Source organism: Lathamus discolor, chromosome 3 (genome assembly GCF_037157495.1).
Source record: "Lathamus discolor isolate bLatDis1 chromosome 3, bLatDis1.hap1, whole genome shotgun sequence".
In the NCBI taxonomy this organism is placed as follows: Eukaryota; Metazoa; Chordata; class Aves; order Psittaciformes; family Psittacidae; genus Lathamus; species Lathamus discolor.
This window is the reverse complement of record NC_088886.1, coordinates 45,041,399-45,065,788: the sequence shown is the minus strand read 5'-3', so window position 1 is coordinate 45,065,788 and position 24,390 is coordinate 45,041,399. Positions and strand designations below refer to the sequence as shown.

Genomic DNA, 24,390 nt, shown 5'->3' with positions numbered 1-24,390 from the left:
CACGCCAAGCTAGATTTTCCACCCACTTAACACATAATTAGGCTTTACGTTTGCATATGACACAGTATGCTAATCCACCACAGCACAAAGACACTGAGCAGCTCTGCTTCTTGACAGCAAACGTTTCTTGACAGTTAACACTACGGAGACGGCTGGGCTGCAAGGAGCGGTGTTGGCAGGAGCGGGCTATTGGGCACAGGAGCAGCACATGCGGTGGCACCGCTCTGAAGCGAGCATTGCCCTAAGTGCGTTCCTTCCCCCTGGGCACCACTGGTTACAGCCATGTTCAACATGGGAGCTACAGAGGCACAAGGCCCCCCTGCGTCGCGCAGGCGGGGAGGCGGCGACAAGAAGCTTCGGGGCCGAGTTCGCTAAGAAGCCTCTCCGTGCAGAGGCCTGTGCCCGGAGAGGCAGCGCCCCACCGGCCACCGACCCGCAGGACGGCCGCAGGCCCCGCTCCGCCGCTGCGACCTTGCGCTGCGGCCTAGGGACGCGCCCCACAGCGCCTGCGCGGCTCCCGCCTTCCCTCACTAAAAATGGATGCCCTCCGGCGCCCGCGCACGCGGGGCGGCAGAGAGAGTGGCTTCCGCCCTCTGTCGGTCACATGACGCGGGGTCTCCGGCTCGGCAGTCCTTACGGGAGCCCGATGGGGACAAGCAGGCTGGGGTTTGCGTCTTACCTGAGCGGTGGGGGGGAGCCGTGTCGTGCCGCTTAACGACCACCCCTCCTCATCCGCCCGCGAGTCCGGAGCGCAGCAGGAACGGCCCGGCAGAGGAGGGTAGGGCAGGGCACGGCTGGGCTGGGCTGGGCTCGCCAGCCGACTTCGTGCCGCTCTGGGTGAGTACGGGCTGCCGGGGCCTGGCGCAGCGTCTCCAGGTTGTCCCGGGGGGGCTCGGCCTGGCCGCGGGCGAGCCTGCTCTTTCCCTGATCTCTCAGAGCGTTCTGCCCTCCTTAGCCCGTGTCGTCCCCCCGCGACCGTGCCCCATCTCCGCCATGCCCCATCTCCGCTGTGCCGCTGAGACGCAGGTCCCCTCTTGCTTGTGTCCCGGTCCGCGTCTTCGCCCCATGCCTCGCCGCTGCCAACTCACGCACCCCAAACCCTTTCACTCCCTGCCGGAGCACTCTTCGGCTCCCCGAGCGCTTCCGCCTGTCGCCCCGTTGGTGGCCGCCCCATCCCTCTCGGTGCCCGGTCCCGCACGCCCAGGCTTCCCAGTCCTGTGCTCCCAGCTTGTTACTGGGAATGTTTAGATAACGGGGCCAGTCAGTTTGTGCTGAGTGCGCTTACTGGTGTCGCAGCGCAGTGAATATGTGGTTGTTTCGGAGAAATGGTTCTCAGACTGGGGCATGGTTTTCCTCCTAACGTTTCCGGTATTTTTAATGTTAAGAGAAAAATAAAAGATGTTTTGTGTTAAAACCTCCAACTGCAGTAAAACAAACTTGAAGGAATGCAGCTCTTAATGTTCTTGGGATTCTGCTGCCTTGTTCATGTGTAATAGGTACATGTTTTGGTTCATGTCATCCTTGTGCTAAGGAGAGGGGGTGATGAATTTCCAAGGTTCAACACATGGAACCGAACTGTGCAGAACAACTTTCGGCATTTAGCCTATACCCAGCTCTGTCTTCCCTCCAATTGTTCTGTTTATTTCACAGCCTCCAATCACATGCTTCTGTGGTACATGTTCTGACTATTTTAGGGTCCCATAATAGGGTCCTTTGGCTGCTATAGTGTGTGTCCTCCTTTTCCGTTTTACTTGTCAAAGGATATCTTAGACACTTGCCACAGGAGCACTTTGTAGCTTATGTGTACTTGAACAGACTAGCTGTTAAGTATCCGCATCAGGAACAAGCAGCATGGTAGCTGGAGAAGTTACAATTAGGTGTAGGTTGTAAAGCCTGCTCTGATCTCAGTGCTGTCACAGCTGTCCCGTTACCGGTACTTGATTTCACATATCTCTGATTAACTTGGTCATCTGCAGCGTGCATAACGTTCCCAGTTGCAGCACAGATACGGCTGATGTCTGATTATTGCCAGAATGCCGATGAACGGTCATCTTCAGGTTCTTACGCATTGCTTCATCCCTATCTCTTCTGCTGATGTTCTTTTTTAGCAGAGGGAGGTACCCTTCTGTCTTTCTGAACACATATAATTAATTCTATGTAACTTCTCTTGCTCTCTCTTCCCTTATCCTCACCTCTGATGGTGATTTGCACTTCAGCTGCTCTCTGTCCTTTATTTATCCTGTGATTGTAATAGTAATTTTATTGTCTCATCATTCTTAGACTTCTTTTTTATCTTCATGCTTCTTTAGAGCTTCTTAGTTCTGTAAATATCAATTTTAAAACCCTCCTTCTCCCCAATTTATTATTCATGAATTCTATAAAATGCTTTGTGTAACAGGAACATTACAGAAAACGTAAGTTTGATTTCTGTTATCTTTAAATAGCTCAGGGTTTTCTTTGCAAGCTCTGTTTAAATATTTAAAGTTTTCTGTTTCTGAAATCTCACTGTTTCCTGTTTTGCTGTTCCTTTGTAAAAGGGGTAAAAAAATAAAATCACTTTGAAAGCAAATACAATTCTGCAATACAAATAGGCAAAGTAGATGAGAAGTAGGCAAGAGTAGGAAGACATGGAGATATTGTATCTATAGGTCCCTGGCAAGTACAGCTAAACTCACACAGTGCTATTTAGTTTATAAATAGTTTGTAAAGCAACCGTTCTAATGCTGTCCTCTTTTTTTTTTACCTTACAGCTGGAAAGCAGTTGTCACTTGCCTACAAAGCAGTGCCAGGCTTTAGGAAAACTGTGGTGTAAACACTGCTGCAGTGTATTGATACTTGATCATGAAAATTAGACCCATACAGGTATTTCCAAATGAGAAAGTGAACAAGCTGTGGTGAAACACCTTTTGTCAACTCTTGTGAGCACTAACTATTCTTTAAGCTGCTGCCAGTAGATATTCTGAGTACTCGTAAGTTCTTAAAATGCAGTCTCTTTATTGACATTATGATTTTTATTCCTGTGGAACTGGGAATGATTTACTGATCATAGACTATGTTTTGAAATGAAAAGCACCTTTTGGAATGTGGAAATGTCAGAAGACTGTGTACTTTGTTCATGTCACCGGCTGATCCAGCCAGTGTCTTGCAAGAGTTTGCAATACTAAAAGGTAGAAACAGACCCCCCCTGAAGTATAATATTAAGAATTTTGAAATGACGGATCTTCTTAAGCACCTCTTAAACTCCTGTAAAGTTTTTAATTAAATGGGTTTTTCCAGTTTCTTTCACTAGATATGTACAAACAGTAAAAGTGAATACAGGTGGATTAAGTCTGCATTACTTCACATATTTCCTTTCTAAATATTTTTTTTTTAAGTTTACATAGAGCAGTGACTTTCTTGCCTTCTGCCTGACCCCTAGTTCTTCTACTGTATTACATGAGACTTTGAGATGAATGAGATTCTTTAATTTGATCTCTAGTGATAGGAAGTCCTGAAAATAACACTGAGGATCCCGGGATGGATTGGCAAATGGATCACATCTTGGATAAACTAAATGTGTGCATTTAATATAGTGTTGCGCAATCCGGATTCTTCTGTGTGCTTCTTTCTGTTGTCTGAAGGTTGTTATTAGTTTGAGGTTTTACTGATAAACATGGAAAGTATTGCTTGTGTGTGAGGAGCAGCTTTGGTATGTCTCACCTGCCAGATAATGGTCTGCACTGAGGCATTTTGTTTGCTAAATTCTGCATGCTCAGCATATCAAAGCACACATTGCAGCAGCAGACGTGGCCTTGCTGCCAAAACCAGTAAAAGAATGTAGTTGCAATTATCATGGCAAAACCTGCCTTTTTGCCAAGATAGATCACTTCATTTAGGGAAATACTTCAAGCACTAGAAGATTTCTTGCTGGAGTAAACTATATTAGCATATTATGTGTGTAAATGTATGAATAGATATATACATTTCTCTCAATCCTGACCCTAAAAATAACTGTTATCTCAGTCTGAGCTGTTGACAAGGCCCCTCAACCATTGCCTGGATGAAAAGATTCTTGCAACCATGTATTCCTTGCAGCTCATAGTTTCTGCTGGGAGCCCTTTTCTAGCCCTGCTCCAACTGCAGCTCCAGGATGTCCCTCTCTGAATGGAGGCCATAACCATAATCTCAGTTTGAGCCATCAGCTAGGCCACTGCCCAGGTGAATTACTTCTCCCAGCTACCCGAGTTCCCTTTCCAGCCCACCTCCCAGTGCAGCTCCAGGATTTTTCTCTCAACCTTGAACCTAAAAAACCCAGTTATCTTAATCTTTGATATAGCTCCCAGCAATTACCATATTAGGGTTTTTCACAGCCCAGTTTCTAGGAAATTCCCTTGCTGCTTCATATGAAATGCCCTTATTTTTCTAGGAAAATGTATATATAAAGTATTGGCAAACCCTTCTAAGTTTAAATAAAGTCTTGTTCTTTCTCTGTGCATCTTATATCTGCTCTGCAAAAGTAAGATACCAATTTGCAGAAAAATTCAGAAGTGAGAAGTTTACAGGGTTGCCTGTGATTGGGAATGGGTTATGAATATGCTAGGTTTACAAGCTGATGTGACAGGCTGTTGATAAGGAACTTTATCCTTGTAAGATGGAGCGAGTCTGGGTGACTGGCATCAAGCAGAAAGCTGCTGCCCAAGCCAAGCCTTTTCTTTTGTTCCCCTCTTTCAACATGCGATTTTGTAAGACTTCATTTTCTCAAATCCCAGTACACTGAATCTGTGTAAATACTGATCCTACCAATTCTTTCTGGTTTGTTGGTTTGTGTTTCTTTTTCTGCCAGCCAGTGTGCCGGAGTAGTACATTCCGTGCAGAATTTCTGTGGGTTGTTTTGTCACAGCTCAATTTGAGGACCCTCAGTACAGCTTTGAGCATTGCCTACAGCATCACTTCGTTCTTCTGTCATTGCCCTCACCTCTCAACTCCTTCTGACCACACTTCCTATAAAATTTAGCATGTAACTTGTTTCTCAAAATAAGCCTGTTTATTTAGGATCACCTACCACTTTCCCCCTGATCGGAATGAAGGGCTTCCTTTGCGTACTTTCTGCTGGCTTCCTGTATTGCTATTACAGCTTTTGCTTTTCTTTTGTCAGAATGAGTGGGGCTGCATTCCCATCTCCAGCTGCTGAGATGGCAGAAATTAATCGCCTTCAGTATGAAATGGAATACACAGAAGGAATCAGTCAGCGCATGAGGGTCCCAGAAAAACTCAAAGTAGCTCCTCAAAATGCTGACCTTGAGAAGAGCGATCAGGAAGGATTTCCGAATGCCAGTGTAACTATGCAGGTTCCAGAGCGGATTGTAGTAGCAGGTATGTCTTCATCTCAATAAAAGAACAATAGGTGAGAATTTAAATTAGTTTCCTAAATTTCTGGATGGACAAAAATATTTATAGGTATATTTTTTAAAATAGAAACCTTGTGGTTTTCAATCATTTATTGCTCATCAACTTTGACTTGGGAAGTTTCTTAAACTTCGGAAATATTACACAGATAGTTTTGGTATAGCTTGTAGTGGAGACATTTAACAAAATATGAACAGGAAGTTTAATTGCTGACTTTATCTTACTGCATCAAGGTTTATTATATAATTATTTATATTATTTATTATATAAATAATATGAATAATAAAAAACTGATGGTTTTGAATTTACTAAAAGCTAAAGTAACTATGAGAAGTTCTGGGGATGTACATGTTAAACATACAAAACGTGTTTGATTATAATGAGAATGTTAATTATGTTAAGGATCTGTCTATTATTTAGTGGAATCTATTAATATTTCTTTAGGATTTATGGTCATGGGATTTACAGTGACAGATCTGGGATTGCTTATAATTTGCAAAATGTGTGACGTGTATATTTTATGTGTTGAAAGAGTGACATCTTCACGTCCCCGGTCACCTTGTTTCTAACCAAATATGCTATTAATAGGAGTATGTCTTGAGGTCAAAAGTCCCCTCACTTGCAATAACAATTTATGTTGCTCTGGATTATTCAGAATCACTGTTCTCGGAGAAACTGCTCAGATAAGTGCTAATTAATATGGTCTTTATGAGACCTTAACAATAATTTTTAACACACAAGCCCTGTTGAAGGTGTGCTTAATTATGTAGCATAGTCAGGGGAAGTAACTGATGTGATACCTTTCTGAACATTAGCCCTCATGCCTCAGAACAGCTTGCTTTCTGTTGACAACTAATGTTCTTGCAGGTAATAGTGAAGACATTCCATTTTCCAGACCACCAGACCTTGACCTTCTTCAGTCTACTCCATTCAAACCACTGGCATTGAAAACTCCTCCCCGTGTTATTTCGCTTAGTGATCGACCACTAGATTTTTTGGACCTAGAAAAACCTCTACAGCAGACACCTCAGAATGAAGAGGCTAGTACTTATTTTGGTTTTTTAATTTACTTGAGAAGCATTCTACTAAAGAAAGTGAAATAACTGGTGATTTCTTTACTGTGGTGCGGATCTGCTTTCTGCTAACATAAGTTAGGAAAATGTAAAATATATTTTTATTAGCATTGTAGTAGTTCTGACTCTGAAGTTCCATATTTAACTGGCAGATGGCTAGGGGTTGCCATGCTCAGTAAGCTTCCAGCGTACTTCCAGAGTACTTACAAGTTTGTAATTAGAACTACTTAAAATACTTTTACAAAAAAAAAAATCCTTTCGATTAAAGAGAAAGCTGCAGATTTTTTTCTATTTGCAGGTCGTCAGAAAACAAGGTTCTTTTAACATGTATGGTTAACCTCTGGATTCATGACCAGATGACACCACATAGAGTTAGTGAGTTTTAACAAAACTGAAAAATGATTTCAAAGAATGGTATAACATTAGCATCTAGGTGGATGATGGTAACTGACATGTTTAAACTGAAAACTATTTAGGAAGCTACATATTCTTTAGACTCGTACAGTAGAACTAGATTTCTCTGGTGACAGGAAGTAGATCACATGGATAGATTACAGGATTGCAAAGTTTGTATCTTGGTTTTACGTGTTACCAGCATCAGATCCTGTCACCGATTGTCTTCCTCCTAATCACTGTGAAACATGAAAACATGCCTTTGTATCTGCAGGCAGATCTAACTTGCAAATCTCCAATGCAAGTTAAGTGCCTCCTGGAATTCCCTGTCTTTTATCTTCTCCTTTCTCTCTTTTCATGCAGATCCGTGCAGTGGGAAGACTGAAGAGAGAACGTTCCATGAGCGAAAACGCTACTCGACAGAATGGCCAGCTGGCCCGAAATGATTCCATGTGAGTAGAGCAACAGGGTGCAGGGCACAACTACAGCTTTATTGCATATTTTCGTTGTTCCTTATCTCCTTGTTATTTGGGGGGGGGGGGGTCCAACTAATATTCTGTATGTTGTGGCAAGTGCATAATTTTGAAGATCAGAAGGCCAGCATTTTTCTTAATTTTTATGCTTTTTGTTTCGGGAGATGACTCATTTATGAAATATTTTCTTGCAGTGTTTGTGGGCTCCCAGCTGGTTTCACCGGTTACTGTGAATTGTTACTTCAGATTCTGAGCTGGTGTAATTCCCTCTCCCTTCCCCCGAATATTCAGGAATTTGAGTTGTTTGTGCACCAACATATTCCTGGTTCTCTCCTTGTTCATATTGTAACAGTTTTCTTTCATAGAAGGGATATATATATTTATTCATAAGTATTTGAAACCAGATAAAAACTACTTATTCTCTGTACTTAATGTATGAGAATCTGTGAGTATATAGCTTAATTTTTTTGAGACCAAAATGTCAAGTAGCATTTAGAATTGGAAACTTCATCTATTGTTACCATCTGAGGTAGCAATTCTTATGGTGCTTTGTGAAGTAATGAAGATCTTTTTTTTTTTTTTATTAGATATGATAATCCTTGATTATTCAGTTTATTCTGAGAGATAGCATCTTTCCATCTGGCAATAGCTGTTCTTGCTATGTAATGCTTAGGAATCTTTTATATATGAATTTTAATATAGCTACCATAAAGAATACTTTCCCTTGTTGGAAGTATCTTAAATCTAAGATCTAAAAGATGGGATTAATCTGTCCCAATGTAGACTGTATAGCACTATTGTTAAATCATCATAAACTTCATTTTCAATAACTAGAGGGAAATAAGTGCATGGCCTACTTAGGGTCTACCTATTTTTAGTCTAAAATAGAATTATGCCCCAGAAATGTGTTTTCTGTTTACAGCAGGAGCACGAGGAGGTACTATATGTACTTTGTCTACTTGTTAGTCTAAAACTGATAGATGTACTCTGATGCATGTTCCAGACATGTTATAATTCTCCTTCTCTTCCTCCAGATCTTCATGGGAATATTGTTGCATATATTGTTTCTTAATCAGACTTTTGTTTCATAAAAGCTTACAGATTGCACGTGTCTAGGTACTCAAGTCTGCTGAGTCATATGTATTTGCTGACCTGGCAAAACTAGATTCAGATCCTTAAGCTCCTGATCAACTCCGTCTCCAAATGTTCTATCAGCCTACTAAGTGCCCAAGTTCCCTATGGTATCCTATGGTCATCCAGTTATGTCCTGTTGGACCGGACATACTAGAATTTCACTGTAGGAATGGCCTTGACTATCTGATAGTTTGCACATGATGCCTGCTGAAGTAGATAGCCTTGACGTGATGAAAGCTCCTTGTGAAGAAGGTTACCCCTTCCATATTACCAGCTCTGCTTTGCCACTCTTTCATGTATTGCATTTAAAGGAAAAACAGATGGTGTACGAATTCTTGGATTTTTTGTAATTCCGTTATCCTTGCTTCCCAGGTTAGTTTAGTATTCTGAAAGTCGTGGGCTGTGTCTGCCCAGTCAGACATCTGAGAAACTGTCATGATCAGCTCTGACTGGGTGTATCCAGTTGCTGTCAGATTTCTCACATGTTTGGACTTCTTGAATCTGAAAATCCTAATTCTGTAAAACTCACCTGTGTGCTTTGTTGTTGCTCAGTAGCTATATATAGAGTTACGGTTTTTAGATGGTCTGAATATTATTTGCTGTCCCAGTTTATGAACCTACTAGCAGCCCTTCAGAGGCTTAGCAATACTATGTACACCCAGAATCCTTTAAAAAGGATGTGATCTGTGACTCAGTTTATCATTTACAAAAGCCAGGGAATTATGACAGATCTGGAGATTAGTTTTCTTCTCTTGGTGTCCATGCTAATGCCTGCATGGTCTGTCAAATAATGTCAAACTTCTGATGCCAAGCAGTTTCCATTATCAGTGTCTTTTAAGAAAATTATATAAGCTTTAGATTGATCCAGGTTCTTTTCTCTTTGTATGGAAAATAACTGCTAGTTAATACTGAGCCTGCTGTATCTGTACTCTTTTCTGCCCATGTGGAAGAAGCTAACAATCTTCAGTGCAGCATCCACACTTGCTGACCTGCAGATAATGTATTTTAGCAGAACTTCATTTATCTCTTGGCCTCCCAAGTACTTGTTTTCTTATGACAGAAGATATGCTGTGCCTAATGTGTAGACCATCTGCTTTGAAATTGTTGAGGTTCCTAGAAATTGCTTCTTTTTCTGTCATCGTTGCTGCTTCTGACCTTCTGAACCAGTATGATCCAAAAAAAGAAATCACTTTGAACATGCTGTGGCACTGTCAGTGATGCCAAGTCTGGCATTTCTCCCTCACCCATGTTTTGTCAGTCTCCAAATGAAGAATGTGACTGTGTACCTGGCTAACTCTCGGGAGAATATTCCGTGAATTCAGATTACAAGAACCACAGTGTTCGTGGTGGAATTTATATGGCTCACACAAATTCGGCCTTTTGTACTTGATGAAAAAGATATCTCTTGGCTCTTGTTTCCTCACAATTTGGGCCACAGGACATATGCTGTATACTGAAAAAGAAAAAAAAAATCAAACAAACTAAATCTGCAAGTTTCATGTACATAAAACCAGAAGTAGTGATTCTACAAACACAATCAGTAAGGAGGCATTCTGCTTTCACTGTGATAGCTACTTAGAGAAGCTGCCCATGCAGAAGTGTTATTGTATGTCTCCAAATAGGTATTACAAGAAAACCTACCTGCTTGATATAAGTTAGACTCCCTTAGATAGTACTAGGTATCACCTAGTTCATGGACTACTATCTCTAATAGAGATTCACAGTAAATGTGGTGCATGTCTTCTAAGTTTAGCTTTCTTATTGACAAATTAGACCATTTAAGTAGGCAAATTCTACTACAAATATATACTTTACACCACAGGAAATGTACATCTGTTACTTAGATCACCTTGAAATTTCTTTGTCATCTAGAAGTACTGTTTTTTTCCAGTGGTACAAAACCACAAGAAACTATCTGCTTGTAAAGCTACTTCCAGTTGTTTGCTAAAAGAAATAATCTTTGTTCTAATTACTGTCATGGTACATTGCTGCTTCATCAAAACTGGCTTGACTTATAAGTTCATATAATGTCTTTGACAAAGATCAGCTCCTTATTCCTGTGCTTGTTGGTGTCTGGTTCACATCTTCAAATAGGAAAGAGAGTCCATGTTTTACTTTAAATACTTAATTCCTATGAAAAAAAATAACAAACACCAAATCCTTTTGGTTTATTGGTTTGGGGTTTTTTTTAATGCTTGTATCTCTCACTCATACCTCAACTTCCTTGATAGACATGATAGTCTACTTGGATGCCATGATGAGGACTCCACTGAAAAGGTACATGGAGGCATTGCCTTTTAAAAACTTTACTTTCTGAATGGGGCTATAATACTCAAGCTTTAATCAAGGACATTGTTGTCCTACTTGGACAGAATGTTCAGATCTACTGTGCACATTCCAGTGCATGACCTACAAAGTGACAGGATGAAATGTTCTGGAATAATCTGTCATGTTAAAGCGAAAAAGTTGGCTGCTATCACAGTGTTCTTTACATGGTACAAACAGTTGTTTCTCTTCTGTTATCTTCCTCTCATTGTCATCCAGTTGCATGCAGAGACAGATCTGGGAATTTTTTGGAATTTGACTTTCACCAAAGACAGTAATTCTCAAATGCCTTTAAAAACCCTGAGACTAACAAGTAGGCACCTGCTTTACAGTAACTGTCTAGCTGTGTAGCAGTAATGACAGCTCTCTAAATTACAATCCCTTTATAAGGATGCTTACTTAAGAGATTACAATTATTATTCAAGGTGGCACAGATCAGATACTGTCTCAAGAAATAAAATGCCACGGTTCCAGTCACCTCTTTCGACTAAGGATTGCACGTAAGCCTACATGTTACTTAGTATATGAAAATCAAGAATGTATTTAATTATGTTGCTCTGTGCAGTACTAATCTTCTAAGTATCTGTAGTTTAGAATTTAAAATTTGAAATGGCCTTTGCTGCACTGTATGTGTGGCTTCTAATTTTGCTACAGGGTTTCTCAAACTTGGCCAATTTGTTTTCCTGTGTAAAGAACATAGGGAAAAATACCTGCCAGCAAGTGAAAGGGGCAGCTTTAACTAAGCCGACTTTAAAACTATTTTGAAGCTTCATTTTTCTTTAAGTTTTCTTGAGTCTTTGGCTGTTTTAGAATAGCTGGAGAATCAAAGATTTTTGGTGGCCATTGTCAGCCAGTGGTGAAAGCAAGGATTCCACTTGCACGCTGGAAGTCGATAAACCACCAAGAGCGCATGGAAAAGGGGATGGCATTGAACTTTTTTTCTGCTCCAGCCTTTCCCTCAGGAAAACACATCTCTAGAGCATTCAATTTCACAGTTTGAGAAATTCTGTGTTTCATGCAAGCTGAGGGGGAAAAGGTGATGGTGTGCCCCTCTGTAACAATAATACAGTCTGTGTGGTTGAATTTAAAGTAACCTTAATTAGTTTAAGCTGTTTACCTCTCATTTAATACTTCCAGAACTGTAAGTCTGAGAAATACCTAAATTTAAACCTGTTTACATCACACATGCTTTGAGAAGGTTTAGGGGAGATTACTAAGCTAAAAACTGCATAGTAGAATGTTACTGTGCTCTTCCATAGTAATTTCTGCAATTTCATGTTTGTTTTGGTTCCAGGCTCTGGAGTTGACTGGTGTTTGTAACCAGGGAGTGCTAAAATAAGTGTCTGGAGCTGTATATAAAAATTCATTTTCAGAAGTTGGAAACAAAAATATACCTAGGAGTATGACCATTTAGCTAGAAATGGATGAGAGAAGGGGGATAGCCACAAGGTCTTACGATAAGCAGTCATAGTAAATGTTACAGGATTTTCCTTGTATTAGAATTTTTTTCCCCTGTATTCCTTAATCCTGAAATTTGAGACCTTCATAGAATTGATTATTCCTTCTTTCAAACAAAAAGGAAGAGAGAGGCATTTCTCAAACTATGCACGTTCAGAAGGATGTAAAAATTAGCAATAGCCTTTGTGGAGAAGATACAAGTAATTTCATGTAGCTGTACAGATTGGCTCATATGCTGGAGCAAATAGCTTTAAATCTTTTAAATAACTAAATCATTTAGCAAACTAAATATTCTCTTAAGTAAGAATTAAATAATATCTTAAAATGAAGTTAACTCTTGAAATTGCCTTTTCTTACAAGCTACCTATAAACAACAAGCATAAAGTAGTGCAGGGACTAGACCATGGGGTTAGGAATTATCCAGTTCTGAAGCCTGCCTTGAATTTTCCCCATAAAGCACAGTTTCTATTTAATCAGCACATAGGATCATTTAGGGTGGAAAGGACCTGTAAGATCATTGAATCCAACATGTAACTTTAACTTTTTTCTAGAGAATTTTGTGCAGTTTTAGTTAAATAGTTCGGGGTGTTTTTTTTCAGTAGCTAGAGAAAATTTTGTATGCAAATAACATTACTGTGGTATTTACAGCAATGCCATTCTGGACAACAGGAATTCCACAACATCTTCTAATTTGCAGTATGCCTAAATACTGTTTGTTAAGCTGTTTTGTTTTTTTTTTTTCCTAAGCTGTCTTTCCACCTATTCTGTAGATCTCTGAAGTGATGAATAGGAAAAACTACTTTAAATGTAAAACATGCTGTGAGTTCAAGCCTGCAACTCTACCCTCATTTGCCTCAAGCCAGCAAATGCACGAAGGAGTAGAAGTTTTCACAAACTCACTTTAGTGGCAATATTTCCGTACTTGCCCCTGCTTCTTGGTATTTTTCTAGTGAATATTGGCATCTCCAAAGTTATAATGTGTGGGTGTGACCACTGCCATTGATTGCAAACCAGAAGTCATCATAGATACAGAAGAAAGGTGGATTCTACAAGTCCTGGAGAGTGAAAAAAGTTGTAAAGAAGACACAGATGTTATCTGATGTTTCCTTTTTACTTTCTGTTGTCCAAATGTACTCTACAGCAGCATGAAAAGATATCTGCAGCTTAGGTAATAAGTAATGACCAGTTTAAGTCAAGCACCAGCCACTGCTGTCTTTGCGTGTCTCCTGAAGCATGGGATGCCTGAACTCTCCTGTGGGTGACATAACATGCTTTGAATCTGCCTTTTTTCAATTGAATTTTCTTTCTTACTCTATTTTATGATCTTGGTGCCAGCCAGTTGCATAGCAGCTCTCTTCAAAATTAGAGTATCCATAGAGTCATGACCCATCCAGAAATTATCCAAATATCAAACCAGCTTTCAAGCACGTGGCCACTAATGGTTTGCTTAATTTCTTTAAAATGCCAAGAGCAGGAAGATTGGCATTCTAAATCCAAAAACTGCTGGAGCAAATCACAAGTAGCAAGGAAATGTGTTGAATTATGAATGCTTATTCTTGGAGTAAAATATATTAGAAATTTCTCTTGATGTGTGAAGGAAAATGTGGGTAAAGTCAGGTTGAATGTAAAGAAGCATGAGCAAATCAAAAGCAGTTTATCAGAACTAATTTCTATCTGGCAGATATGAGGTTTGCATAATCCAAGTGGTCACATTTGAATTTCAGTCCTGTGTATTTTAACTATTACTTTGCATCCTAGTCAAAAAAACAGATCATGTAATTTATTGTCTCGGGGATACAAATTCTGTGCTTGCTTTGGAATTTCTTGCAGTTGCCTTTAAACTTTGTTCAATGCAAATCAAAGCGCACAACAAAATACGATCATGATCTTTAGTCGCCTCTTGAAGAAAAACTTTGTTGAAGAGGCTGTGTGAGATTCTCCTCGTTTGAAAAAAGGCTTGTGTTTCGAAAAGAGATGTGTAAGATTTATTTTTTAAATGGCAGTGCTTTTAAAACACTTTTCTCTCTGATATCAGTGAGGACTTGAATACTGACTTCAACAGGTACAGATTTAGTTGAGCAAGGCCTCTCTAAAACTAACTTATATAACAGAGCAAACCTGTGTCCTTGGAATATTACTTGCGTTTGAAGAATGTATATGAATGTAGCTCATGATCCCAATGCTACTAGAATTTGGGAGTGTTGCCTTACTGTGGTGGGAGAAGGGTAAACCAAAAGCAAGCAATAAGCATTTTGGAATGGGTTGTATCTGAAAAGCTTTTTTTAATTTAAAATCTGACTATAGTATTTCTCTCTCCATTTACTATGCTCGTACGAACAGTGTGACACCATCACTGCAACAGGCTCGTATCTGTCCTCCCAATATGTTACCTGAAGATGGAACTAATCTTTACTCTGCTCGTGGCATTTTGTCGTTTATCCAGTCTTCCACTCGTAGGGCTTACCAGCAGGTGTTGGATGTGCTGGATGAAAACCGCAGGTGATTGGTTGTCACTGATTCTGCCAGCTTTTGCTGCTTTTTGTTTTTTCTTTTCTCCTTTTTAGTGGAGTTTGGTTTTTGTTGACAAAATAATGAGATGAAATTATTTGGTTTTGCTTTCCTTTGCTTCCACTATCCATAAGCAACTTAATTGTCCAAAATTCACATTTCAAAATGCTTCTGTTTCAATCAAATATAGCATTGTTTTGGTTTTCTTCCAAATAAAAATCAAAAGAGGAAGTGTTAGTCTGTGATTGCAAACAGTTTTGCTGTTCCCAGATTGTCAACTCTTTTCTGCAATTAATACTTGACCCTAACCCTGCAAATTAGTTAGCCTTGTCTTCTGCTTTTCTGTTGGTGAGCAATGGTGCAAATCAGTAAGATTGGGTTGATGTTGTCATAAAGCATTAAAACTAATATGCAGAAACAGGGTAGAATATTATGCAAGGCATTGTAGACTCTGCTCTTGATAATGTGTCAAGACTTTGGGCTGTTTCAGTTTATATTTGGAATAGTTATATCTGGTTGATGTACAACTGATGGTGACTGCTTTGCTGGATGCTGAGAGCAAGAAAGGCAATGTATACTGAGAAGCTCTTTGCTCTTCTGATTAATGCTGCCTCTGGTTTTGTGGGTAAGCTAATGTGAGGTAATGAGCCAAAACAAGACTCAATGCAATCATTGTGCAGTATTTCTGTTCTCTTCAGTGGAGTTTTGCCCACTTGGACTGTTTTGCCACTTTGAAGTGTTACAAGAGTGGTATGATTAACAATACAGAAACTTCTACAAAGACTAACAGTGGCAAAATTAATTTACCAAAAGCAATTTTAATTTCAATACTATGCTAGCACAGAGGGCCAGGTAAAAATCCACACAGTCTGTAGTGAAGGGCTAGCTGAGTCCTCTACAGCTTGCCCAAGCTGTCAGATTAGAGGAGATAATTGGAAAGAACAGTGTGAGGAACAGCTCATTCCTCCTGCAGCCCATCAGTGGTCTGTGCTAGGAAGCTCTTTTGAAATTTGCCTTCTGCCTCTGGTTACTAATATCCCAGCAGCACTCCTCATAGCTAGTAGTGTGAAGTTAAGTGATTTTCTAGTTGTTTTGCTAATAAAATGTGACTATCAAGCCAATCTTATTGTGAATGTCTGTGTATTTGCAGTTACCTTCCAAATGAGCACCTCCTGTAGCTCACCATGTTTGCTGAGCTGACAGTATATAAATGCCTGCATTAACATAGAACTCCAGTGTTACTGACCTTTATGTTCTTAAATTGGGACTTAAAAAACTTTGATGCTTGTCAGCAGTTGAACAGCAGTAATACTTTTTCTCTTTGTGAGTATTAAAAAAATAGAATTACAAGTTTGCTTTGTTTGACAAAATTAAAGGTACCAGAAAAGGAGGCATTCTACTGTCTGTGAATAATAGGACTTATGGATACTGTGCCAACAGTTCTTGTTAACATAGAGACTGAAATTCTAACCCTTCCCCCAGCCTGCAGCTGAAGCTAACAGGTTTTATTCCTGGCTTCCATTAGGCATGATCTTCCCTATGTTTTCTTGGATTCTGGAAAACATACACATACACATGGAAAGCATACACTTTCAACTTACTTCAATTATCAGGAAATTTCTAGGGTTCTGAATCATTCAAAACCAGCATTACTCTTCCTGGTTTGGGTTAGTTTTTGAGATGTCCATACTAACCTTCCTAGAAGAACCAGAAAACCTGTTTCTAGTCACCTGTGAACAAATAGGTGCCAAAATAATGGAGTTTTCAATAAGGTGAAAGTGTATTCTTTGTGATTGGGTGTTTAGATACCCACCGCTATTCTACAGCTGGCTTAGGAATGTGAAATTTGGATGATTCACTTGCATGGTTGCAAAACAGCGTTCATTTTAAATTGCTCCAAACCTGCCTCTGTTCTTTTGCTCTGTGTAATGTGCTTTCTATCTCAAAACCTTATCTATTTAAACATTTTATGCTTTATACTAGAAGAGCTCTTTTGAAATGAACAAGATCTGTGTTACTCACTGGAAATATTTTTAACCTGTTTCATGGCTTGCATTTTTTTTTTTTTGAGTTTTGGGGTTTTTGTGAGGTTTTGTTTATAAAATTATTTTCCAATCTACTAAAACTGCTAATGGTGGGTGCTGATTGTACTGCTGCAGATAATGAATTATGCCTAGCTTAGCTGGCACTGCTTGTATATTAGGCTATTTAAATGGGCAACAATTTAATGATCACTGTTTACACTGTCTGTTTACTCTTGCATTTCCTTCAGCTTGGACAAGGGCAATAGGTCAGTTTGGTTTTCCAGTTCTAACCATTTTTCTGCTTCAGTTTCTGTTGAATGACTGGAGGGCCCTAAACCTAGTGTCAGTCTCTTAAAGACTCATATTTCATGCTCCAGGCAGCAAAACCAAAACAAAGGGAAAAAAAAAATTCCAAACAACAAAACCACAAATGAAACCCAACCCAAACAAACATAAAGCAAACACACAAAAAAAATGCATTTAAGGGGATTTTAGTGATGTCTTAAATGCAGGAGGAAAGGCAATTTCCTATGTGAATAGAGTTGTGTTGAAATCTGTACTGTATTCTTCATCTTTTGGATCAATAGCTTTTTATTTAGGAGAAAAAGAAAAGGATATTTATTTCTATTGGCTTTCCTCAGGATAGCTGTTTCTAAAAAGCCACTGTCCTTAAATGTCAGACTTCAAGCACATAATCATATCCTGAGGCGTTATGAGATCGCTCTTTATCCTGAGCAAGTTAATGTTATTTTTCATGGTAGAAATAAAATAGTATGCGAGTTAACACCATCAAAGAGGGGTACATGTGACTTAGGAGTGTGGTAATACAGTTCAAAACTAAAATGAAATGGTCTGCAGATGTGTAGGAGCCTGGGAAAAGTAGTAGCCCTTTGCTGTGTTGAAGTAAAGGTATAAAGCACCAAGACAAGCGAGGAGAGCAGTTTCATCGAGTCTCCAATTCTTCAGTCCACCAATCTTTTCTGTACTTCAGACGCTGAGCTTTTTACCCAGTTAATGTCCAGAACATGTCTGTAAAGCCCTAGTACCCATTCTTACAGCCTTTCTAAGATTTCCAGAGGGGTTTTAAAGTACAGCAATAGGTGGACATAGCTGCTACCTCTGCTGAACAAAGAGAATATGCTGGTCTAAGTCCCCTGTCATGCACAGAAATTATGGAAGTTGGATGCAGGTACCTAGATTGTCCACACCTTCTTGTTTTCCTCTCAGACCATGTGTTTATGATTGCATCATTAGTGTGGGATTTCCACTGCATGCTCCACTCTAAGCAGTGGAAGACAGACCAGATTTATTTGGTTATTGTCTTATTGCCTGCTTTCCTGCTGTGATTAAATTGTATTACTGTGCATTCCATTCATGTTACAGGCTGCTGATGTATTTGCAGTGAAATAGTGAAGTGTTGAGTATACATGGTCTTGGACTTCTGGCTTCTTCTGATCATGTCTTAATGTTTAGAATGGAATTGAAAGAAGTAGCCAGAAAATTCAGTTTTAATACACTTATTCCCTTTTTAACAAGAAGGCCATGTACTTAATATCTTGACTGTATTATACTCGTGCATACTGTATTTATCAAAAACTTGCTGGTGATCTCAGTGACGAGGCCACTGTGATCTACAGAATGATTTTTTTGTTGATATATAAAACCAAGCAAGTAAAAAATGTGGGAGAGGCAGGAGAATATTCTGGTGATCTGTTTGAGTCTACCTGTAAAGAAATAAAATGGTAACTGCAAAGAAAAGGAAGAAATCGGGGGCAGCTTCTTAACAGCCTGTCTGTGTTGGGAAGTGTGATTGAAGACTTGTATTCAAAGTTTCTGATTTGCACAGATTCCAGAGTGTGCTCTAGTTTTGTTCCTTGTTATAGCCTTCAGCTACCTTCAGGCCTGTGGCTTTCCTGGGGAAGGGTAGTGTGAATAACTATTGGTTAGTTCTACAACAGTTGTAAACCTTTGTTTGCCACAGAACGCCGCAGAGTCCAAGACTTAAGAGAGTATTTGAGGCTTATTATTCTAGTTACACAAATACTGTCCTATGTCAGATGGTGTGGGAAGTGCCTGCTGGATACTGACAAGTTGGCATTCACATATCCACCAATTACAGGTGACTTCTGTTTGGAGAGAAAATCTACCTTTTCCATAGCTGCTGTTTGCTGAATTTCTTACTCTTTTCTCAGAGTATTTAGTTTTAGCATCCATCAGACACGACTTGAGGCTAGGTGAATTATTTCTCTGATTATAGAATAGGAATACTTTTTCGATAACTTTCTACAAGACCTCATGCATTCAGGTAGATATTCTCCTATTGTACATATTGGGAATGGGGCTTTCTGTTTGGTAAAGCACATCATACTGGTTTATCTTACGTACGAGATGGAAAAACATTGTGGCATGGATTTTTGGTGCTGATTAGAGTAGGTCCCAGTCCCAGTAAGTATTGTATCAGATAGCAGAGTTTACTAAGGCTCATAGATTCCAGTCCTTATAAATGAAACTAGGGGTTGTGATATTTTTGCATGGTTCTTTGCCTGTTTTCAAGCCAGGCCACCATGTTCTCCCAGCCACCTCAGCACCAAGCTTCTTCCTTCTAAATGTACCTGCTGTAAAGATCTTCACCTACCTAGATTGTCCTTTATTTCATAGCCTGGAGTGTAGATGGTTTAAATGCATGGTACAAGTACCTCTTACTGGCTTTGGGAAAATGAAGGAAACTGAAAAAAATATTCCAGACTCTTGAATGGTTTGTTACACAGCATAGATGTGGCACACTAATACCTCTTACCAGAGGCACTGAAAAACACATAGTACTGGCTTTGTCCAGTACCTTTGTCCATAGAAAGTACTGCTGGTATTCTGTAAACATAGTAACTTCTTATTGCAAAGTGAATGTATATTATATAGTTTTAGGAGCATAAAAAGCTCTACCTTTTCTTCCTGTATGCCTAGAAAGAAAAGGAAAATAAATTGAAAGAGCAACATTTGCAGGATATTCATACAGTCCACTTGAAGCATTTAATCGCCTCTTCCTGGACACTAGCTCACATTTTCTGAATTACATCTAGCATAGGTGAATAAAGAAAAGACAGATCTCCCACTTCCCTAGAGGGAAGAGAGGATGATTTAAAAGGTTTTTATAACTATGTGTAGATACAAGGTTGGGGTTTTTTTTTATTGTTGCATGGGGTTTTGTTCTGGGGCTGTGGTTTAACCTGAAATTTCCCAGGGTTATTTTATAAGGCTGATAACCTCCGCCCAAACCTCTATTCCAACAGTTTGTCTTCCATGAATGAAGCAGTATCATCAAAAATTTTGCCTGCATGCCTTAGCTAAACATTCAGTGTTGATTAAATTTCAGAGATATAAGAGTGTAATATACAACAAAATAAATAGATATATTGTGTTTAAACATCATACAATCTAGAGTGGAAGAATTTTGATGTTCCTTTGTTCTATGTGGTTTACCTCTTATCTCTCTTTGTCATTTCCTGTTTCTGTCCTGTGCTTTCTATCTACAAAAACCTGCTGTAGGCTAATGTTACGTGGTGGGTCAGCTGCTGCCACTTCCTCTAACCCTCATCATGACAACACCAGGTAAAGAGTATTTTTTGTCAGTCATGGTCCACTAATTTAGTTTCTAAAATTCACATTTCTGCTTCCCTTGTGTCTAGTGTTCTTATTTCAAAACACTGCTTATTTCTGTCTGCCCTCTCAACTTTAGATTCTTCAGGCCTTTATTCCTTACTCATCCAAGTCACCTGCAAAGACCTCACTTGTCTATTAGATACAATGAGCTGCAGAATTCCGACTCAGTGTGTCAGGGGAGGCTCTTAAATTACATCAGCAGTATACTTCCAGTATTTGCTATTTAGCAGTGCGTTTCATATTGTTATTGCTAGAAAAATTAGTCTTGATGAATGAATTGGTCACATTTTTTTTCTAGGTGTTTGCAGGTAATATGCCTGTGATTGTTAGTTGGAGCTGGATGCCTTTTCATTGCCATTGGCTTGGTGGATTGACGTTGTTTCAGTGAAACTGGATGCAAGATTGACACATAGTTCAGGATGAAGGGGAAAAAAAAGTCCCCCATTGATTGTTCCCATTTGTCACTGCTTCTGTGTCTTCATTGAAATGGAGATTACTTTTGTACCTAAGTAGACACTAGATTCAAGCAGGTGATTCTTCTCTAACTCAGGAGTTAAATTTTTGTAACAGTCCAAGAGATTATCTCAAGAGATTTCTTGCTGATAACCCTCTCAATGTAATACCTGGAATGGTTTGGAAGTTGCTAGAGCAGTAGTGATATATAGTGACTTTTATATTAAATTTTTATGACCTGGGAGGGAGGTGTGCCCATCTCACTGGGATGATGAACCTCTCTGCTTTTCCCAAGAGATGGTGAGGGAAAACTGCAGCCTGGATCTGGTGGAATTTCCTAATTTTTTACCATCTACTACAAATTAAAAAATGGCTGCAAAAAGATCCTCCTCAGAAATCTCTTTGGCTTTCGGAGGAGCCAAAGTAGTAGTAGTAGGAGCCAGGAGTAGTAGTAAGGAAAACCTGCTTTATCTGTGTGTGTGTGTGTGTGTGTGTGTGTGTGTGTGCAAAGCTGCAGACTTTCTTTAACAGTAGGAATGTTCATAATAATTAACTTTAGTTTACTTTAAAATAACTTTGCTGAGTTAGCAATGTGAGCTTCACAACACTGAGGAAATGAAAATCCAAACCCCAGCAGTTTTGCTCTTTTTAATACTGCTGAAACTGAAAGAACTACAAGTAGTATAAGTAGCATAAATTAAATGAATGTTTGAAGTCTTCTTAGAATGAAATTAATAATAGTCTTAATGAGGAAATATTTTTCTAACAAAAGGAGTTGCCAAAACTTGTTTTCCTTTTGTCCCATAGTGTGTTTTTAAAACAGCTATGACTCTACTGACTGACAGTTATTTGACTTGTCCTTTACTTAAAAGCTGTTTCTATCCTGATTCCACCTGGAGAAGTTTTCCCTCTCACTGTATACCCTTCAATGTAAAAAAAACACAGATCAAATCTCTTCACAGAGAGGGTAATCAGGCATTTGAACAGGCTTCCCAGGGCAGTGGTGGAGTCACCGTCCCTGGAAGCATTAAAAAACTGTGTAGGTGAGGCCCTTGGTGCCATAGTGTAGTGGTGGCCTTGGCAGTCCTGGGGTAACAGTTCAACTTGATCATCTTAAAGGTCTTTTCCAACCTAATTGATTCTATGATTCTATAATTAACTTCCTGTCTTTTATACAGTGTTGCTCAAGGTTCTCATTGCCTAACTCCAGACTAATGCAACTCTCATTTAGAAACAACAATTGCTATTTGGAAACAATATATTAATGAACAGTGATATTAATGAACAATGTTAATGATACAGGGGAACTTGACAATTTGTCAGAAGTCTTGCCTGAGCTGAGGGTGTTCCATAGAACTTTGCTGAAAGTGATGAAAGAACATGCAGTGTAACAGTAGTATCTGCCCATAAGTGCTTTCTGCAAGCTTCAGGAATTCTACTTGTATTCACATTAGTTAGAAATTGACCAATAACTGTCATTAAATGCTAAATATTCTTTTAGGTGTATTTTGTTGAGAATTTGGTAGCTGTGATATTATTTTATTCAGTTTAGGTGATGCTTTATGCAGACTTTCTGCCACTTCCCAACCTATAATAAATGTGCTGTATTTAATTAACTAACCCTGGGGTTAGAGTAATGCTTTCTCTGAATCACTACATTAAGAAAACTGAGAGGTGCTCTAGGAACAAATTATGCAAAGTGGAGCAAGCAGTGGCTTGGCACTAGACTCTTTATTTGCAAAGTTCTGTGCCTAAAATACTGAGATTAATGTGACTGAGATCATTAACCTCACTAGCTGTCCACTTGGGATATTTAAGTAGGTACCGAGCATAAGACACCAAATCCTCTCCCAAGTCTTCATTTGGTTATTTCTAATCTGTTGCCAGGCTTCTTGCAACATTGGCATTTTAGCTCAGACAATTTCTAGGCTTCATTAATCAGTTAAATGACTAGAAAGAGCCTTTTGAGAGACCACGTGACAGCAAGAAGTCTGTCTGCATGGAGAACCTTCAAAAATATTTAAACGTGGGGAGTGATATGCCTAGATTCAGTCAAGAACTTGATTCCTGTGTGTTTGTGCTTTATTCGGTTAAGATCCTATTGAAATAGATGATTCTGTAAAAGCTGGAAAAAAGTTTTATCATTCTTCTCTCTGTCATCACCAAAAGACATATCTACTACAATGTTGATAAAATCTGGTACTTTCTAATCTTTGTGTCTACTATCTCCCATATTTGATAGATCTGGTCTTTCCAGCTTTGATACTATGCTTGAGGGAACACCAGATGACATGACAGTTGTAGATGCCGCTTCCTTAAGGCGACAGGTATGTAAAGCACTAGTTGATAATAAAACGGGGAAACATGTTTTCTGTGTGGCTGCAAAGGTATCCATAACGGATATAGTGACGAATCCTCTCTGTACCCATGCTGGACTGCCCTCACCTATCCTGTATTGTTCTGGGAATCTGGAGAGCCCAGCGGTGTTTCTGTTCCTACTTATTAGGGACAGCAAGATCTGATCACTAGTGATTGAAGGCAGAAAGCCAGATTATCAAGTATTTAAAAATCCTTATGAGATACTAATTTTACATGATTATTCAGAAGCTTCTAGAAAGTCTGACAACTTTTAATGAACTATTAAAAACCTGTATTTATTTTTAGATAATCAAACTTAATCGCCGCCTACAACTTCTGGAAGAAGAAAACAAAGAGCGTGCTAAGAGGGAAATGATCATGTATTCAATAACTGTAGCTTTCTGTCTACTCAACAGCTGGCTTTTGTTTCGGCGCTAGACACGGCTCGGAAAGATTTAGTTGTTGAAAATACAAGAAATTCACAAAATTCTTTGTTTCTGTTTCTGAATTGTATGCTGTTTTATAATTCATACACTGGAAACTTCCACCACAGATAAAGGCTATAGACTTGCAGTGTTAAAGGGACACCTTGTTCAGTTATAATGTATTTAACAGGTTTGCATTGCAAATACTTGCAGTATCCCCCTTTGCATGCTTTAGTGTAAATATGGATCAGCTGAAACCAAGTGTGCTTCATGCAGTGTAAGGACAGTGATTTACAGGAATAATCACTGGATGGTTTTTTGTGGTGGGAACAGAGCAAATGGAATGGGTTTGGAAAAAATATAAAAACAAAGGAGTATAAAGTGTAGGCTTTATTGTTCTGTTGTTAGATGCAATTAAACACGATTGCACTAGTTTTTCTTTAGTCTGAGTAGTTTGAGGTGTGCCATATTCCAAGGAGTGTGTCCTGTTTCATGAGTATGTTACTTGTTTAAGCCCATGTTCAGGTCAGGTAATACGAGGAATTTTTTGCTAACATGCAGATTGTCCAGAGGTGTGTAATATGTATTTTTTTTAGTGTTAACTTTGCAGATGTTTTTCTATAAAATACCTTTTTAAGCAGTTCAGTGTGTGAGCGATCAGAAGATTATGGAATACAAGATACTGATGTAGTATATTTAATAAAATTATCAAACCCCATCACAA

General features: G+C 39.2%; 1 protein-coding gene across 8 annotated transcripts; it reads left to right on the top strand.

Moving 5' to 3' along the window:
* Positions 1-559: 559 nt before the first annotated feature.
* MFF (mitochondrial fission factor) lies at positions 560-24,390 on the top strand. Of its 8 annotated transcripts, XM_065674980.1 has the most exons (10): positions 560-837; positions 2,751-2,862; positions 5,135-5,352; positions 6,253-6,425; positions 7,215-7,303; positions 11,209-11,283; positions 14,582-14,740; positions 20,317-20,379; positions 23,126-23,210; positions 23,548-24,390. In XM_065674980.1, the coding sequence occupies exons 3-10, from the start codon at positions 5,136-5,138 to the stop codon at positions 23,677-23,679; spliced, it is 993 nt and encodes a 330-aa protein (XP_065531052.1). In that variant the 5' UTR covers positions 560-837; positions 2,751-2,862; position 5,135; the 3' UTR covers positions 23,680-24,390. The 8 variants fall into 8 exon arrangements, with proteins under 8 accessions (XP_065531052.1, XP_065531050.1, XP_065531054.1 ...); XM_065674978.1 differs by lacking the exon at positions 2,751-2,862; XM_065674982.1 differs by lacking the exons at positions 2,751-2,862; positions 11,209-11,283 and having other exon boundaries at positions 562-837.